Raw genomic sequence first — 16,749 nt, 5'->3', positions numbered from 1 at the left:
CGAAATGATTTAAATCGAATATCGAACTGTCACAAGAGATCCAACGAAGAAATTAAAAATGAAGGAAGTTAATGGGGAATCAGCTCCATCGTTTTCCACCATTAAATATGGAAGGGCATACAAATCTCATTAGTTACTATTTTTAATGACATTCTTGAAGCACAAATGGAAAATTACTTTATATTGTAGAAGATTAAACTAAAACTTGAACTCCTTGTACTTCTTTGTGGCCTTTGCCGGATCCGTTTGCTGTCGCTTGCGCTTCGATTTCTGACGTGCCACATGTTCGGCTAACATATCTGATAGATCCTCCTTCTGCAGGTGATTCTGTTGCTCGCGCATCTGTTGCTCGTATCGCTGGGCCATAGCGTCATTGTCCATGTCCAATTCGCTGGGATCTAGGGCCAATTCCACTATGCCCTCACGATCCGTAGTGGTCCGAGCGGGAGGCTGTTTGTTGGCCGCATTACCACCACTAACGTCATAGACGTGCGTAGATCCCATCATGGAAGCGCCTATGCGGTCTGTGCGCTTCTCCGGCAGCACTTGATACAGCACGGGGGTTTCATTGCTAATCGAAAGGAAGAATATTATGAGATTAGTGAAGAGTCTGGTCTGGTTCTGGTCCAGCAGGATATTATCACTTACTCCTCCATTTCAGCTTCAATTTTCTTTTTACGTAGTTCAATGTTTTCGGGCGTCTCCATGCCGGCTGGCACACTGGTAAGCCCTGAAGGTGTCACAAGACCCTCGACTGGGGTAACAAGACCAGTTTCATCCTGCTGATCGCCGAGATCTTCACCATCTTCCTCCTCTTCTTCGGAGGACTCTTCAGACTCTGATTCCAGTTCGCCCCATTGGTTGCGCTCAATGTCAGCTTCATCGATGCCGTTCTAGAAGTGTTTAGGATTTCAAGATTAGATCAATACAAAAAAATGGAGAAACGTTTCAATACTAACATCCAAGTCCAATATACTGGTACCAAATACATCACCATACAAGGGCTTTCCATTCTCATCGACAGGCGGTTTACCCCAGCCGCCTGCATGATAGCCAAACGATGTCCCCTCTGGAATGGGAGCATTGAGTCCAGGAATTTTCAGATTCGGATAGGACGGTGGCGGTCCGTAGCGCTGCTGTGCAATCAACCATGGCGGTGGAATCTTGTGCGAGTTCGGTCCCACCGGCATGCCCAGAGCAATGCGCAGCTCTTCGGATAGGTCGCCCGGTTTCTTCTCCTTTAGTCGTGTCTCAAATTCCTTGCCCTCGTAGTAGAGGTCGCCATGGATGGTCATGCGGGGTTTTGTTTGCCACTTAAAGAAGGCATCGTGAAGTTTTTGGTAATCAATGTCGATCTTGCCCATCTTTGGGCGGACACGTTCACGCATCTTTGCCTTCAGCGTCTTGGCATCTTCGCGCTCTTGTAGTGATTCGCGCATCTCCATGATGCCCGTCTTCTTGATAAAGGCTGGTAAATCGAATGGTGGCTTCTCGATGCCACGTTTCCCCTGAAGATATTTCCGCTTGAAGCACCAATGCCGAGGCACTTGGACTGTATTTCGGTAGGCCTTCAATTGGACCAGTAACTTGGGATCACGAGCCGTCACGTCGTGCATCTCAACGACATCGGGACGGGAAACTAATTGCTTAAGCTCCGCCACACTGAGACGCGTCAGTTTCTTAAGCTTTCTTTTGGATAATTTCTCTTTGTCCTCCTTTTGGTCATCATCGTCGTCGCCATCATCGTCATCGTCGTCCTGCAGCTTGTCTGCGGCCTTTTTAGCTTTAGCGACGGTCTCCGAATCTAGGGCCAATTTGTCCTTTTCCACAGGCTTGGGTTTATTTTCCAACTTAAAGAGTTCAAAAACTCTGTAGAACTGGCGATACATGGGCGCCAGATCTGCGATGGTTATCTTCTCAGGCACATACCTATAAACAAATATCATTTAATTAGCTCCGGTAATGTTTCAATCGAAAAAATCCACAGCATACTCAATTGTTACGTCAAGTTTGCTGCCCTCCGCGATCTTCTTTTCCTTTTCTTTCTCAACGCTGCGATCCTTCTTTTTCCTGCTTCGGCTGTCTCTATGCTTGTCCTTTTTACTATCCTTGTCTGGCTTCTCCTGCTCTTCGTCACTGGCCGGAGCTTTAGCCTCCTCGGCCAATGGCTCTGTGGCCTCCTGATCTCCTCCTGCCTCATCTACGTGGGCCAACTGTTGTTGTCTCTCGTACTCCAGAAGCTGGCGTATTTTCCTATTCTGCTTCTTGCGGCGTTTCTTTTTTTTGTTCTTCTCCGCTTTGCTTTGCTTTCCCGTTTTATCACCTCCTATGCCGTTCACCTGGTTCACAGCATCATCATCACTGTCCTCCCCCACATCGGCGTCATCGCCGTCCTGAAGGGCTCCCCCGCTGTTACCTAGGGAATCAGCATCCACGTCGAATTCGGCCACTCGTTGGTCTTTCAGGGCAAGCACGTCCTCCAGAGCCTTGGGCAAAACCAATTCAGCGGCCGGTTTCTCACCATCAACACTGTCCTCAGCAGCGTCGCCGGGTGCATCCACTACACTGCCATTACCATTCCCATTGATCGCTGTCACTGCATTGTCGTCAAGTTGTTGGTCGAGGCGGATGGACATCAGTGGCGCTGGCTGGTCGCCCTAATTGAGTAAACATTTATTGAGGGCATATGTTTATGACAACAAACTCACTTCGTTGATCAATTGGTCCGCCATAAATTAAACAAATTTATCAGGCAAAATATTTCCTGCGAAAAAACAAGTTTTGGAGATGTGCGACACCAGGGTTGCAGCCAAAACGCAATCGATAGCCGCTATTTACTGGCACATATCGATTGACACGTCAAAAAAAGCGTGCTTGCCAGCTGACGGAGGCATTGAATTTATAGGTAAATGTTTATAAATAAATATATAACCATTTTTGATTGTCTACGTTCTATTACAGTTCCGCGTTTGAAGGCCTTTACCATTGTCAGACAGAAAGAACCGAAAACGGGTGCCTCAAGCGTTTTAAAATGTTCAAATTCAATTTTGAAGTAGAAACTGAAGTAGAGCCAGAAGAAGCAGTTAAGAGTCCATTTACAGAGAATAGCGAACACAAAACTGAGCAGGAGGATTCAGGAATTGTCAAGGATATTGTGTGGTATGAGGCAGAACAAATTAAACCGACTAAAGCCGCGTTATCTCGCCTGGATCTGTACGAACTCAATGCCAAGGATCTGAAGGTAGGCAATACGGAAATACGGCATCTCATTGCCGGGTTTCTACTTGAGGACATAAAAATCCATGGAGATCTGGAGAGTCGCGACATTAAGAAGTCTGAGGAAAGTCATTCGGATTTAATAGCAGGAGTCTATGAAGGTGGTGCGAAAATATGGGAATGTACGGACGATCTATTGCTATATTTATCGGAGAACTATGACGACAGTTACTGGAAAGGCAAGAGAGTCCTGGACCTGGGATGTGGCTCTGGATTGTTGGGAATATATGCCCTACAATCTGGTGCAAAAGTTGACTTTCAAGACTATGTAAGTAAAAAAAAAACACAGCAACAGCAACTTCCACGAAATCATGTCATTTGATGTCTTTAGAACAAGGATGTTTTGGAACAAATAACAATACCAAATGTTATGCTAAATGTGCAGTTGGATCTTTCGGATGATAACAAATTAGAATTTTTAGAGGAAAACACGAGTTTCTATTCCGGTGACTGGTCAAATTTTGCTCTTCTCACGTTGGACACAGAAAAGTACGATATGATCCTGACATCGGAGACAATATACAACATAGAGAATCAACAGAAGCTGCTGGACACCTTTAACAGTCGCCTGAGAGGCGATGGCATTGTTTTAGTTTCTGGAAAATCGCATTACTTTGGTGTGGGCGGTGGCCTTGAGCAGTTCGTAGATGTTATTAACAAGGGAAAAGCTTTTGAAAGCAAAAATGTGTGGACGGCGGACAAAAATCTAAAGCGGGGCATTTTAAAAATAAAATTTAAATAGTACCACTAACCAATAGTACCAACTATCGAAACAATCGTGACAGCGGATAGCGATTTATTTAACATGAATTACAGGGTGACCCGGGTGCAGACGATTTGTTGTTCTTGTTGACCAACTGTGTGAGTATTTTCCGCCGTCGATCAGATAAAATAATTAAAATGCTTCCTACAGGGAAGTTTATATTCACTTGTACACTTAGATTCAGACTGCCAATTGGTCGTGAATTAATCTTATCTAAACTGTTTCTGTACACGCTGCCTGGACGCTGCCATTCTTGACGTTCAATCGCCGGTCGTTTTCGCCTAATCGATGTTCGTCATGTCTGCTGCTGATTTCATTGCAGCGGCGAGGAAAGCAGAATCTGACGAAGCCCAAGCCAAGAGGACTCTTTGCTGTTGCGAATATATTTCTCAAGCCAACAACCAGAAGTCTCATCTCCTGGGATGCTGTTGTAATTGCGAGGACTTTGACTTGGTATGCACACGGTATGCAGACGGACCCCTTTAAACCACATTGAATTCTTTACAATGATCGTTTTGTTTTGATTGGATGGATCTGTAGATTAGTCACGTGTAGGCGCATTGATCCACGCAATATAGACGGCATGCTGATTGCTTTCCAAGACCGCCTGCGCCTGCCATGGCGCGGCGGGGCCAAACGGATTTCGCCGGCCGCTGTTGCCCCAGCCTTCATAATTCCGCTCATGCTGGGACTGGCCACCTTGAACTCCAAGACTGCTATAGTTCTCATGCTGACCATGGTGGGCTTCTCCATTTGGGGTCTTCAGCTGGCCAAGAAAACGGCCACACGGACCAATTTCTTTCTTAGCTGGACTGTGTTCTCCGTCTTTTACATGATCGTCATATTTGAGTGTCAGGTGCCATTGCTAGAACTTGTGCCGGAGGAGAACTATTTCCTTATGTTTTTCACCTGTGCGGGCATATATTGTTTATATCGCACGCACCGCCTGGCTCCACTCAATCTAGTTTCGGCTCAGTATGGCACCACACCCAAGGACGAGCTACCCGGCATTGCAGAAGCATCAAGCGGCGAAGAGCAGGCGGAGGCGCAAACCACACTCCAGATGGAAAGCGTACTAGACCTGAACGATGCGGACGTCGTAGACATAGACACAGCGGAGCGTGCGGGTCTGATGCATGGACAACCGAACATCTGTGAGAGTTGTCGGAAGGTGACGCCCAGACGGGCCTACCATTGCCAAGTGTGCGGCACCTGTGTAAAGAGGCGTTCCCATCACAGCTACTGGCTCAACTGCTGCATTGGCGAGCGCAATCATAGCTGGTATATATCAGGCCTATTCACATCCCTGGTCGCTTTGATATTGGGTGCTAATTTGACCCTAACTTCGATATGTCATCCCTTTCTGGTGTTGCGTCCATTCGGTTATGCCGTGCTCCTACCGGACGATTGCAGCGAAGTCTTCGAGAGTTTCGAGTGAGTACAGTACACATCTATGTAAACAATCACTATAGCTCTTTCCACAGATTGGGCATATCCTTTGTGGTGGCTTGCTATAGCCTACTCATTGCCAATTATATAACCTTCCTGCTGGCACGCCAGGCATTCTTGTGGTGGAATGATACCACTCTCCACGAATATAAACGCGCAGCCAACGCAGCAGCTGCCAATCGCAGTCGCATCTGGAGCAACTGGCGTGCCATTCTAAAGTGATCCAATTACCAAACCAAACAAAGCACAAAACTTATCGCCCAAATACTATAGTATTTCCACACACTCTCTAAATGTTCTTGGTAGTTGTAGTAGTAGTAGTGCTTTTAAGGCTCTTAAATCAAATATCCAAATCTATTCAACATAAATATAATTAAGAAACTAAAATTAAACTACCATAAACTATCCTCTCGGGGCTTGTAGTCTGGCAACAGCTCCCATATTTTCATGCGCCAGCGCTGGCGTCGCTCCTCCGTTTCCTTTTCTATTTTCAGTATCTGAGGTAGACGTTGCCAGCAGTCCAGAACCTTCCATTTCAGGTGCCTAGAAATGCAAACAATATAAAAGTTCCCTGAGGACTTTAAACACAGGAGGTTGGACATACCACTCGTGGTGGGAGATAGCCTGCTTCATCTTAGTGTCCTCAGCCATTCGACAGTGCGTGGTGTACTTGAGCCATCGGTCAAACCAGTGTTCGACGGTACGAAGAGCATGCCAGTCGATGGCCACCAGCATTTTGCTTCTTTCATTCTGCACGTACGCTATCCAGACATTGAGGGCGCGTCTCTTTAGAATGCGCTGCCAGCACTGCTCTGCCCGCACCATCTTCTCGCGCTGCCTGAATGCCGTGTACCCGCGCCAGAACTGGAAGGCATTCTTCTTGTACAATTGTCGTCGGAATTCCTCGGACTTGACCATATTCTCCCGTTTACGTTGCAGCAAACGCTTAAAGGCCGCCATGCCCACGCGGCGCAGCAACAGGCGGCGACTGAACTCTGTGGCCTTTCGTGTGTTCTCGATAAAACGCTGACGCTCGCGCTCCTTCAACACCTTGGCCATTTTCTCTTGACGGCGTTTCTCCTTCAGTACCTCGATCCTCAGGCGTTTGGCCTCTTCGTCCTCTTGGCGCTGCAATGGAAATGTACAAGTATATAGGCAATATATGCTATAATTATTAAAGATTCATCCTACCTTGGCCTCCTCCAAGGCATGCTTGGTGGCCTCCCGCTCGGCCTCGGCCTGTGCTCGGCGCTGGCGTGCCTGCTCATGTCGCACACTCCTCTCCACGGCCCGTTCCTGCATGTGCTGCAAGAACCGGGGCTGAAGCAATGCCTTGCCCTGCAGCCTGGCCATTGCTTCATCATCGGCATCGCGGAGACTGCCAATCAACTGAAGGCACTTGGCCTTGGCCTTTGCCTTGGGATCGCCGCATCGAATGACTGTCTTCAGCTCCTGCTTTAGATCCTCGCGTGCCTCTTTGGCCTCGTCGCTGAGTTTGCTTAGCTTCAGCTGCATGATGAGACGTTCCTGCCGCTCCAACTTGATCCTCTGCAGGTCAATGATATCCTGTTGCACCTTCAATCTTTTGGACAAATGAGATAAACCACTGATTGAAAGAGCAATAAGTGGAGGTCATACTTATTCTTGAACTGCTTGGCCATCTTGACAGCCTCCTGGCGCTGTTCCAGCGACTGCTGAGTGACCTTGTTGACCTCGCTGGACGTGTCCGCCTGCTGGGCCGTGCGTATGCGCTTTTTCTCCATCCGCACCTTGTCCAGAAAGGCGTTGATCTTTTGTACGCGATTATCTCGCGCTTGACTAGCATGTCCCTGCTCTCGCTCGATCTTCTCGAGGGTTGTATAGTGTATCCACTTGAGGAAATATTTTCGCATCAGCACGATCTGTGTGACGGCCCTGGCCTGGAACAGTTGCTCGATTATCTTCTGCTTCTCATGGGTCGCGGCCAGGTCGGTCTCATCTTCACTGGAACTGGACGCCTCTTGGGTGGGCTCTGGTTGCTTCGGCTTAACCACCACCAGCACTTTGGGAAGCTCTATGCGGCGGATGAGTAAGGGTTCTAGCTCTGGTTCAGGCTCAGATTCCTCCACAGTTGCTATGGGAATGGGTGTAGGTGTCTTATTCGGCGGCAGTTGGAACTGCACATGCTTCGTGGGTACCGCCAAGTCCTTTTCCTTTTCTTTTTGTTCTTCTGCCGCTTCCATTTGCAGTTCGTACAATGCCTCCTCAGCCAGATCGGATATGACCGAGTCAATGCCATCGCTTGTATTGGAGCAGGTGGAGGGTTCCCTCTGCAGTTTTGGTGGCGGCTGCTCTAACTGCTGCTCCTGCAACTCTTCCTCGTGGCGTATTGTGCGAACGTGGAGCATCTGACGCTCGGCAGCAGCTCGCATTGGTTTGAAGAACTCCTCGGTGGAGGTCAGCGGACTGGGTGTACGGCAGCGCAGGAGAAGCTCCTTACTCTGATCCACTTGAATTTGTTTGGCGAAATTTCGATACTCCAGGGAGTCCATGGACAAGGGTTTTACTTGCTCCACCCTAAAGTCGGGCAGTTCCTCGACCAGAGCCTCTTGCTCTAGCCACTCGTGGTCCACATCCGCCTCCCGTTCGGCCCCCAGCTCGTGGAGCAGGCTTGCGGTGGCCACACTCTTTGTGGTCGAGCATATCTGTGCCGCCTGTCCCAACGCCTGGACAGGAGTGCTATAAAAATCATCAATGTGCTGGGCGGCATGGGTCAAACTCTGCATCAGGGGACCGTTGTTCAGTTTGAAATCCGGCTTGGTGGGCGGCACTCGAATGGCCTTGTTCCTCTGAGGTTGCTGCCTGGCCAGCTGCTGGCGAAACTTTTGCAACTGATTGTTGATATAGCGCTGCTCCACCTCCAGATTGTGAGCCTTGGTGGACTCTAATGAGCAGCCATGGGCCAGGGTAGCTAGCGGCAGCTTGTGCGGTATTTTCTGAAACTGAAATATTCGAAAAAGAGACCCATTACTCTCCGGTATTCTATTATCTGGAGAAGCATCCGTCTCACCATCTCATGGCGCATGTCCATGATCACACTGGGATTCAATTGCTTTCCCTGTTCGCCCTCTATCAGCAGTTTCTCGTGCCGCTTGCCCACGTAGTCCACTTCGATGAAGCGACGCACTGCATCTGTCTTCAGGCCCAAAGAATTCGCATTTAGATGACGCTTACGTATGCGATCCCAGCGTGTATCCTTGGACATGGACTTTTCGCGACGTTTTGCATGAGACATCTTTTATTGAAATATATTTTCACAAAGTATAAATTTCCAGTTTTCTTTAGTTCAAATATGAAATGTGAAATAAAATTGATAGACAGACAGGGTAAACAAGTTTCAAACGTTGCCTTGGAAACATGAAATTCTACCGGCCGTTTCGGCTGTCCCCATAACAATCGTTGGACCTATAAAAGTAATAACAATTGAATTGCATTCGAAGCACAGCTTGATCCATTTTAATTTATAAGAAGTGTTCACATAAATGCCATAAATAGTAGATAAGTCGTAAAGATAAGCAAAAGATTTTGAGGACTGTGCAAGCTTAGTTTTAGCAGTTATTAATCATAACGGGGCGCGGATAGGTATTCGGTTAACCGGCAGCTGGATCCTTCTTGCTCTTGTCCTTCTTTCCCTTCTGTTTCTCGGCCGCGGCCAGCTCCAGATCGATGGGAGCGGGCTTGACAAACGGAATCTCATCTTGGAACTTAGCCGGCATGTATTTCTTGAGTGGTTCCGGCACCTTGATGCCCGTCTCTGTCTGATGCGTTTCCAGAATGGCGCAAATGACACGTGTGGCAGCGCACATTGTCGCATTCAACATGTGTACGTAGTCCACGGCGGCGTTCATCTTCTTGGTTTGGCCAAAGCGAACCAGCAGACGACGCGCCTGGTAGTCCAGGCAATTGGAGCAGGAGACGAGCTCTCTGTAGGCACCGCTGCCGCCAAACCAGGCCTCCAGATCTAACTTCTTGGAGGCGGCATGATTGAGGGCACCGGACACTATGTTCACAACGCGATATGGAATACCCAGGGACTGACAGAACTGCTCGGCATTGCCAATCATCTCGTCCATCATCTCCCAGGATTTGTTGTCGTGTGGGGAAGTGAGCACAAACTGTTCGACCTTCTCAAACTGATGCACGCGGAATATGCCACGAGTGTCGCGGCCATGGGAGCCTACCTCCTGACGGAAACACGTGGACAAGCCGGCATATTTGATGGGTAGCGAAGCCTCCGGGAGCCATTCGTCGCGATGATAGGCGGCAATGGGCTGCTCAGAGGTGGCAATCAGATACTTCTCGTCGGTGCCAGCCTCTTCAGCTTTCTCGCTTCCCTTGCCCACCACCTTGTAGAGCTCCTCGTCGAACTGCGAGAGCTGGGCCACCTCTTGCATCACCTCCTTGCGCATAAAGAAGGGCGTATATAGGGGGACATAGTCCTTAGCGTACAGCAAGTGCAGGGCATGTTGAATGAGCGCCTGCTCAAGAAAGACAGCGGCACCGGTGAGGAAATAGCCGCGTCCCCCAGATACCACAGATCCTTTCTCGGCATTCATGCCATCAATCATTACAATCAGATCCACATGCGAGTACTTGCCACGCTTTTCGCAATCGCCAAAGGTCCTCTCGACGCGGTTCTCCTCTTCATCGTTAGACACAGGGACCGAATCGTGAAGGTGATTGCCGACCTCTCGTAAAGAGGTGTTTCTGGTCTGCTCCGCCAGCTCCAGGGACTTTTGGTTCTCCGTCATGGCATCGTCAATGAGCACGCGCAGCTGCTTGATCTGGTTGACCGTCAGCGGCTGCAGAGTTTCGGGCACAATCTCAGTTAGGCTTGTGGTTACCGCAGCAGGCAGCTCCTCGCTCACGGCACCCACTGGCTCCTTCTTCTTCATCTTCTCGCCAATCACCTTGCTGCACACATTCTTCACCTTGTTCAGGTTGTCGGCCCGATGACGGCACTGACGCCACTCGGTGTCTTTCTCAATCACAGTCTCCACCAGGGCTACATCTTTGAAGCGCTTCTTCTGGTTGTCGCGCACGGCATTGGGATTGCCGCCCTTGTCGCTGCGAAACAGATCCAAATCCAGCACCATATCTGATATGCTTTAATTTAGTTAGTTTTTCGATTCGGTCAGATTTTTGTCGGCGTTTTCACAACGTGGCTGAGTTTTTGCGTCAGCTGTGCAGTGCTGCAAAGTTCCCAAAACCGCGCACGCAAGCACTAAGTTGCAGAAGGTGACGCAAAGTTTTCTTAAAAAAGATTTAATATACCTGAAACTGATATTGGCAATTAATGTTTTTACTTTATTTCCGATAGAATTGGAAAGTAATTAGTTGTCAATGTTTTCGTTTTCCAAATTTCCTAACAAATTAATTCTTTGCGTCACCTTTTTACAAATAGTGCAGGCGAACAGCTGTTCAAAAACAGTCCAATAAAAAAAGAAACAACAAAAAGCCACTAATCAGAATCCAACCCACTTCAACCTCCAATATGGACTTTATTGAGCAGGAAGTTAGTGATTTTCGATCTAGCTGTGAGAAGAAAGTGCCGCATAGTAGAATCATCATTTGTTCCAGCTCCCTGATAAGAGTTGACATCTATCCTGAACGACCAAATCGCTTGATGACTGTCTGCTTGCGGTTCCCTGAGGATTACCCAAAGAGTACACCCATTCTGGTGGAATTAAAGAGTCGGGCGTACTCGGAAAGGCTTCTCACCGAGCTGACCCGCCTAATTGATGACCATGCCCGGGATTATTTGGGAAAACCGCATGCTCTGCTGGTCGTGTCATTTGCCCAGCAATATCTATCGGATAATCCCTTGTGCGTGTGCCTCGACGAAATAAAGCAGTTGAGGGTGGATATCAAGACTCGAGTGGTCTGTCCCGAGCTCGCCGATGGAGAGTCTCCTCATGTGGAGAGTCAACTAAAGTTGCGGCAGAAGAACAACAGCGTCGAGTTGATAGCCAGAGGCGGGAAATATACCTACAGGGTTACGGCAGTCGTCCCCGACAGCTATCCTGTGCAATGTGTGGAGCTGAAAGGCCAGGAATCTAATTTGCCGGCAGTTCTCGTTCGCTACCTCAACGGACAGTCCAGGGAGATCGCCCGACAGTGTGTGGAACCTCCGCATCGCCTAAGCAAAGATGAGTTGGCCAACTTTCGTCCAGCCAAGAGCATGTATCGTTCACTAAAGTTCTGCCTGGAGGCCACCCGGGACTTTCATGTTGAACGTTGTCCCATTTGTGATAGCACTGTTTTGCCCAACAATCCGGCGGATGTTGAGCTGGAGGAGAATGCCGATTCCTACATCGAACGTGTCTACTGTGGTCACGTGTTTCACCAAGGCTGCCTTAAGCAATACCTGGCCGAACCTCCATTCCCCCGAGGTGGGAAACTCTGTCCCGCCAAGCGACGCCACCCTAGATCTGATGCCCAAACCTACATGGGCAGCAGGGCGGGTTCGGTTCAGGGCGTTGCAGCGTCAGCAGCCAGCTCTAAGCATTTGGATAATGCTGTGTGTGGCATTAAGTTGGCCCACGATCGTTGGGTGGTTAGCGTGAAAACGGCCGAGGCACGCTGGGCACAGAAACAGGCACGCCAGCGTGAGCTGGAGGAGGTGGTGGATTTTCTACAATAAACAAAAGATCAGCTAGAGTGCGTTGTTGAATTTGTATAGCTATGTATTTTGTGATGTCTTATCGAATACGCTTATATTACTAAAAATGGAATAAATAAAATGATTATGAAGTGCGACTAGGATGGTTAATTTTTTGAAATTATAAACTCTGCTTATTGCCGAAGAAGTCAAAGAAACAATAGAGTGTTGAAATCGCCGACTTTGTGTAAATTCAGATAACAAAAATGTGCGTTCATCTGGAAGCCCTTTGAGTCGAGCCTTAGTATTAAGCTAAAATTCAAAAGTCTGTGATAATTTCATCATCCTCGTACCGCTTAATGGGATCTCCCTTGATTAGCGATGAAATCAGGCTATGGACAGAAACATAAACCAAATCGTTATCTGTTACAAACTGAATTTCGAAATTTGTACTTACCAATACAACCCCACAAAGAACATGACAAAGTAGTAGCCCAAATAGATCATGCAGTTCCTTAAATGCACCTTTAACAATCCACGACTATGTATATCCACGGGGTCGTAGACGCCTAAACTATCCCGCCGCTGACGATGCAGCTCGTAAAATAGCCAAATGACCATGGGCAGATTTAGCAAAAACATTATCCAGTGTCCGCCCAGCAAGAGAAGGCCGCAAAGCAGGGCGTGGGAGCCAAATTTAGGTATTACCCAGAAATTTAGCCGTCGACAACACTCCTGGGCGTTCAAATAGTCGCACTCCAGGTCTGCCAATGTCAGAACCTGTATGAAATTGTTTGTTAATAAATTTTCCATATATGAACATATAGATATACAGCTCACATAATAGATTAGCAGCAGAAGTATGGCCCCATAGACCAGCAGAGTGATGCAGAAGATGGCTGTTTCGGGCAGAAACATAATTGCACTAAAGATTCACTTTTTCACTTATAAATAAAACTATTTTAAACTATTTTAGCATTTTGCATTGATTTGTTTTCAATTAAGGGACAGTGTGACCGTCCGACCGATACAGGAAGATACCGACTCATTCGAAAAATATACCGTAAATATACTGACGAACTCAAGTTCTACAAGCAGTATAATTTTCGGTATTTTTGGTATTTTAAAAATTACAAAATAATCATAACTAATCAAATATCGATTATTTTAAATCATCGATATAAACCATCGATTTCAGCTGTCACGACCTATCGAAGCACTGCCATCTCAATTGGATTTGTGGGGAGATTTTCCGTGGCGGCCATTTTGAAGACGTGCCGCGTCCTTTGGCGCAGTTGTGGCCCACTATTCCGCGCCCCCAGACCACCCCGGAGCAACAATCCGACCACAGAGAAGACCCACACTGGATACCGGCAACAACATATTCCTAAATCTAACTGTGCAGTCAATGTGGCCGGCGCTGCCCTAGCCAACTCATCCAACTGGCATCCGGCCACACGAACCTGAAGCGCGTGACCCTGGAGTTGGGCGGAAAGTCCCCCAACATTATCCTTTCTGACTCTATCCGTGGAGACCTCCCAATTCGGCCTCTTCTTCAGTTCTGCTTAGTTCTGCTCACATATTTTCTACAATATTAACTGATGGCCGGCGGTAACATGGTTTTATTTGTAAAATACCTGTCATCCGATTAAGCCAAGCTGAAACAAACCAGAAAGAGCGATTATTTTTACCAGGAATTTTTATTCATCTCAAATTCGAGCGCGATCCCTAGTAAAGTAATCAGTGCAAATGGATAAACTGTCATTGCCGAAATCTAATTGAAAAGTATTGTAAAATGGGGAGACGAAGACTTCTGCTGCAGGCAAGTTGCTTATACTATTGGAATCCGTAGACCATCTGGTGGATTTCCACATCTCTGAGCATCGTCAGGCGGTCGCCGTAACCGCTCTGCAGGAGCTGGTACTCCAGCTCATCGTCAACGGTCAGCACCTGGTGGAGGGGCAAAGACAGATGATCATCGGTGCGCTCGTACAGCTTGCGTGCATTCCAGCGAAAGAGTTCCACTTCTTTGATAAATTTCGAGTGCTTCTTGAGAAACCGCTTCTTTACGTTTCCGGAATGAGTAAGATTGAGAAGGTGACGTTCCTCTACTAAGTCATTAAATGCTTTCAGCAGACGCATCATAATGAAGCGACGATAGCGTCGCTTTACTTCCGAGATGGGCATGTCGTTCTTCTCCTGCTCCCTGTCTATCTTTTTCGTGTAACTCCAAAATGTCATGAATAGGATGAGTGACACTTTAAAAGTCACAATGTAGAGCAAAGCAAACATGGGGCCCACTTTCAGGTCGGTTAGCTGCTTCTTCCACCACAGCAGATCGCAGTTGCTCTTCACGTAGCTATAGTCCAGAATCCCCACCAGCATCACGAACATAATGGTACACTTACTCAGGGTATCGTGGTTGTGGCGAAACAGGCAAATGATCTGCCGACACCACTCTTTGATAAAAACCATTCTGAAACGGACCTTAAGTTTTATTTTAGTGACCGAAAGCTAATTACGAGGTAATGGTTCTTACGCACAATCGAAATTTTTCGGATTTAATTTAGATTTGAGTGTTACAAAAATGTGTATATACAAATACATTGGACGAAATTTGTGTATGATCTATCAAAATTTAGTTTGATTTCAAAGTCCTTTCAAAGTGGCAGGTTACTTTGTTGTTATGATGCTAGTACCTAAAGTACGAATACAAAATTTCGAAAACAAGTTGTTGTTGTTGAAAAAGGACGTCAGTTAGCAGCGCATCGAATTCAGAAAGCTGGAGAAGTCCGATAGTAAGTACGATAATATATTAGTCAAAACTTATCCTCGGAAGCATTCTAAGGAGTATGACCGCGGCTCTACATTTATACCCGATACTCAGCCCGAGGGAGAATGTGTGTGTGAGAAAGAGACAGAGAATGAGTTAGCGAGTGGAAGGCGTTACGTTACCTTGTAAAAAAAAAGAGAGGCACATTTTTAATTTGAGCCGACTCGCTCGATGCGATGCAATCGAGGCAACAAACAACAACACATACCTTGCCACCATCCGATCGATTTCTATAGCACAGATTCCCAAAATTGATCATATTTATCTTAGCTTATAGCTTGTGTAATTTACGTAATATATTTTATGTGTAGTTTGCTATTGGTATTCGCGAAATGGAGGCATTGATTTTTTACCAAAATATAATTTAATAAAAATCGGTCGAGCCGTTTATGAGATTTGTATATGTATATTAGATTTGATCTGTTTCCATATATTGGATTGTATTTCCACAGAGAAACAAAGGCCGGTGGCTTCTGATTGAAAGTTCAATGCATTGCAATGCTGGCATACGACAGACCATGAACCCATATCATCGCAGTGAAGTTCAATGTTGTCGATTGCGGAATCATATCCAAGGCGTTGTTTCTGTCCTTCTTTATTGTTCTTCTTTCTTAAAGCTTTAAATTTCTTTTTAGATTTATCAATCAAATTTCCTTTTACACAATACATCGACTATGTCAGACATTGAAAACAGACAACAAGTAATTGGAAGATAAGAAGAATTAAGATTAGAAAGTGGTATAAAGAGCCCCAATTTGATGGCACTCGGTAGTCAATCATCAGCCGATTATGATGGAGTCAATATCAATGTGGATCTACTGGTTTCTTGTTTTTTTTTTCTGCAAAAGCACAGGTTCCTACAGGTAGGAAACCCAGAACCTTTTCAAGTTTCCTGCGATGCAAAGATCGCTGGTCCCGGTTGGACTGTGATAGCCCGTCGAACAAACGAAGATCTGTACTTTTTTCGCGCCTGGCAGGCGTATAAGAGGGGATTTGGGAACATCACAGGCGACTTTTTCATAGGAATGGATAAACTGCATGCCATAACAAAGTCACGGCCCCAAGAGCTGTACGTACACCTGGAGGATTTCGATGGAAGAACGAGATATGCGAAATATAATGAAATCATCATCGAAAGTGAAAATGATTCGTATCGGATGTCAAGGCTGGGAAGTTTTAGTGGATGATTCGATGCATAAATGCAGGAATAAAAAATTTACGACCTACGACAGGGACAATGATTCCTGGAAAAAAGGTAACTGTGCAACGGAACGCAGGGGTCCCTGGTGGCACCAAAGCTGTGGTGATAGGTATGTAAATACATAGATACATATTTAAATTTTTTGACTTAAATCTCATAATTTCAGTAATCTTTTCGGCTTGTATGTGAGGGGAACCGTTTCTGGCATGAAATGGAATGGAGTGACATGGGACTCTTACCGAAATGACTATTCAAATAAAATAATTCAGATGATGGTTCGTCCAATATGAAGATGCTTTATTAAGAAATTAAATATATATTACACTGCAACGTATTCCCTTAATGTCGTACAGAAACCCAAGCCAAAGTCATGGCTAGAACTTAAAGTCGCTCTCAAACCGGAAGTCCTTTAATCTGTTTATACTCTAAGTAACAAAAATTACCCCATTGTAACACCCCTATCTTTGTGACGCACTAAGTAATTATTAAGATTGGTGTTTCTTCAAATATTCTCAAACAATCGAAAATAGCCAAACGATATCTGTGAAACCTTCAAAAATAAAAGAACAATGAGTAGAGATGCAGTA

At 46.4% G+C, this 16,749-nt stretch overlaps 8 protein-coding genes and 1 pseudogene across 15 annotated transcripts; 4 read left to right on the top strand and 5 right to left on the bottom strand.

Moving 5' to 3' along the window:
* Positions 1-124: 124 nt before the first annotated feature.
* Positions 125-2,850, bottom strand: Sf3b2 (splicing factor 3b subunit 2). Of its 2 annotated transcripts, none has more exons than XM_001356795.4 (5): positions 2,709-2,850; positions 1,993-2,657; positions 960-1,929; positions 649-893; positions 125-571 (listed from the first exon to the last, which is right to left on the bottom strand). In XM_001356795.4, exons 1-5 carry the CDS (start codon positions 2,730-2,732, stop codon positions 199-201), a joined length of 2,277 nt encoding a protein of 758 aa, XP_001356831.3. In that variant the 5' UTR covers positions 2,733-2,850; the 3' UTR covers positions 125-198. The 2 variants fall into 2 exon arrangements, with proteins under 2 accessions (XP_001356831.3, XP_015036234.2); XM_015180748.2 differs by having other exon boundaries at positions 1,993-2,648; positions 2,709-2,843.
* LOC4817009 (histidine protein methyltransferase 1 homolog) lies at positions 2,767-4,052 on the top strand. Its single transcript, XM_001356794.4, has 3 exons — positions 2,767-2,905; positions 2,962-3,544; positions 3,608-4,052. The coding sequence occupies exons 2-3, from the start codon at positions 3,032-3,034 to the stop codon at positions 4,016-4,018; spliced, it is 924 nt and encodes a 307-aa protein (XP_001356830.3). The 5' UTR covers positions 2,767-2,905; positions 2,962-3,031; the 3' UTR covers positions 4,019-4,052.
* On the top strand, positions 4,051-5,880 carry GABPI (zinc finger DHHC-type palmitoyltransferase GABPI). Of its 4 annotated transcripts, none has more exons than XM_015180746.2 (4): positions 4,051-4,137; positions 4,362-4,492; positions 4,580-5,473; positions 5,524-5,880. In XM_015180746.2, exons 3-4 carry the CDS (start codon positions 4,623-4,625, stop codon positions 5,708-5,710), a joined length of 1,038 nt encoding a protein of 345 aa, XP_015036232.1. In that variant the 5' UTR covers positions 4,051-4,137; positions 4,362-4,492; positions 4,580-4,622; the 3' UTR covers positions 5,711-5,880. The 4 variants fall into 4 exon arrangements, with proteins under 4 accessions (XP_015036232.1, XP_015036233.1, XP_033236737.1 ...); XM_015180747.2 differs by having other exon boundaries at positions 4,362-4,503; XM_033380846.1 differs by having other exon boundaries at positions 4,122-4,137; positions 4,190-4,503.
* LOC4817355 (uncharacterized abhydrolase domain-containing protein DDB_G0269086) lies at positions 5,842-8,813 on the bottom strand. The gene is made up of 5 exons (XM_001356792.4): positions 8,538-8,813; positions 7,127-8,469; positions 6,680-7,070; positions 6,093-6,616; positions 5,842-6,031 (listed from the first exon to the last, which is right to left on the bottom strand). The coding sequence occupies exons 1-5, from the start codon at positions 8,760-8,762 to the stop codon at positions 5,881-5,883; spliced, it is 2,634 nt and encodes an 877-aa protein (XP_001356828.3). The 5' UTR covers positions 8,763-8,813; the 3' UTR covers positions 5,842-5,880.
* A 142-nt stretch (positions 8,814-8,955) lies between these two features.
* On the bottom strand, positions 8,956-10,759 carry SerRS (Seryl-tRNA synthetase). The gene has a single exon (XM_001356791.4). It carries the CDS (start codon positions 10,621-10,623, stop codon positions 9,118-9,120), a length of 1,506 nt encoding a protein of 501 aa, XP_001356827.1. The 5' UTR covers positions 10,624-10,759; the 3' UTR covers positions 8,956-9,117.
* A 91-nt stretch (positions 10,760-10,850) lies between these two features.
* Positions 10,851-12,286, top strand: LOC4817138 (uncharacterized). 2 transcript variants are annotated; one of them, XM_033380847.1, is made up of 2 exons: positions 10,851-11,042; positions 11,108-12,286. In XM_033380847.1, the coding sequence occupies exon 2, from the start codon at positions 11,154-11,156 to the stop codon at positions 12,168-12,170; it is 1,017 nt and encodes a 338-aa protein (XP_033236738.1). In that variant the 5' UTR covers positions 10,851-11,042; positions 11,108-11,153; the 3' UTR covers positions 12,171-12,286. The 2 variants fall into 2 exon arrangements, with proteins under 2 accessions (XP_033236738.1, XP_001356826.1); XM_001356790.4 differs by having other exon boundaries at positions 10,852-12,286.
* Positions 12,189-13,162, bottom strand: cnir (cornichon-like protein). The gene is made up of 3 exons (XM_001356789.4): positions 12,969-13,162; positions 12,586-12,908; positions 12,189-12,520 (listed from the first exon to the last, which is right to left on the bottom strand). Exons 1-3 carry the CDS (start codon positions 13,044-13,046, stop codon positions 12,448-12,450), a joined length of 474 nt encoding a protein of 157 aa, XP_001356825.2. The 5' UTR covers positions 13,047-13,162; the 3' UTR covers positions 12,189-12,447.
* Positions 13,163-13,809: 647 nt separating this feature from the next.
* LOC6903066 (uncharacterized) lies at positions 13,810-14,817 on the bottom strand. Of its 3 annotated transcripts, none has more exons than XM_002132749.3 (2): positions 14,672-14,817; positions 13,810-14,604 (listed from the first exon to the last, which is right to left on the bottom strand). In XM_002132749.3, exon 2 carries the CDS (start codon positions 14,601-14,603, stop codon positions 13,965-13,967), a length of 639 nt encoding a protein of 212 aa, XP_002132785.2. In that variant the 5' UTR covers position 14,604; positions 14,672-14,817; the 3' UTR covers positions 13,810-13,964. The 3 variants fall into 3 exon arrangements, with proteins under 3 accessions (XP_002132785.2, XP_015036231.2, XP_033236739.1); XM_015180745.2 differs by having other exon boundaries at positions 13,810-14,615; positions 14,672-14,814; XM_033380848.1 differs by having other exon boundaries at positions 13,810-14,615; positions 14,668-14,775.
* Positions 14,818-15,620: 803 nt separating this feature from the next.
* On the top strand, positions 15,621-16,689 carry LOC26532958 (ficolin-2-like; annotated as a pseudogene).
* The last annotated feature ends 60 nt before the right edge of the window (positions 16,690-16,749 follow it).

Source organism: Drosophila pseudoobscura, chromosome 4 (assembly GCF_009870125.1).
Source record: "Drosophila pseudoobscura strain MV-25-SWS-2005 chromosome 4, UCI_Dpse_MV25, whole genome shotgun sequence".
Lineage (NCBI taxonomy): Eukaryota > Metazoa > Arthropoda > Insecta > Diptera > Drosophilidae > Drosophila > Drosophila pseudoobscura.
This window is presented reverse-complemented; position numbering and strand designations above follow the sequence as displayed.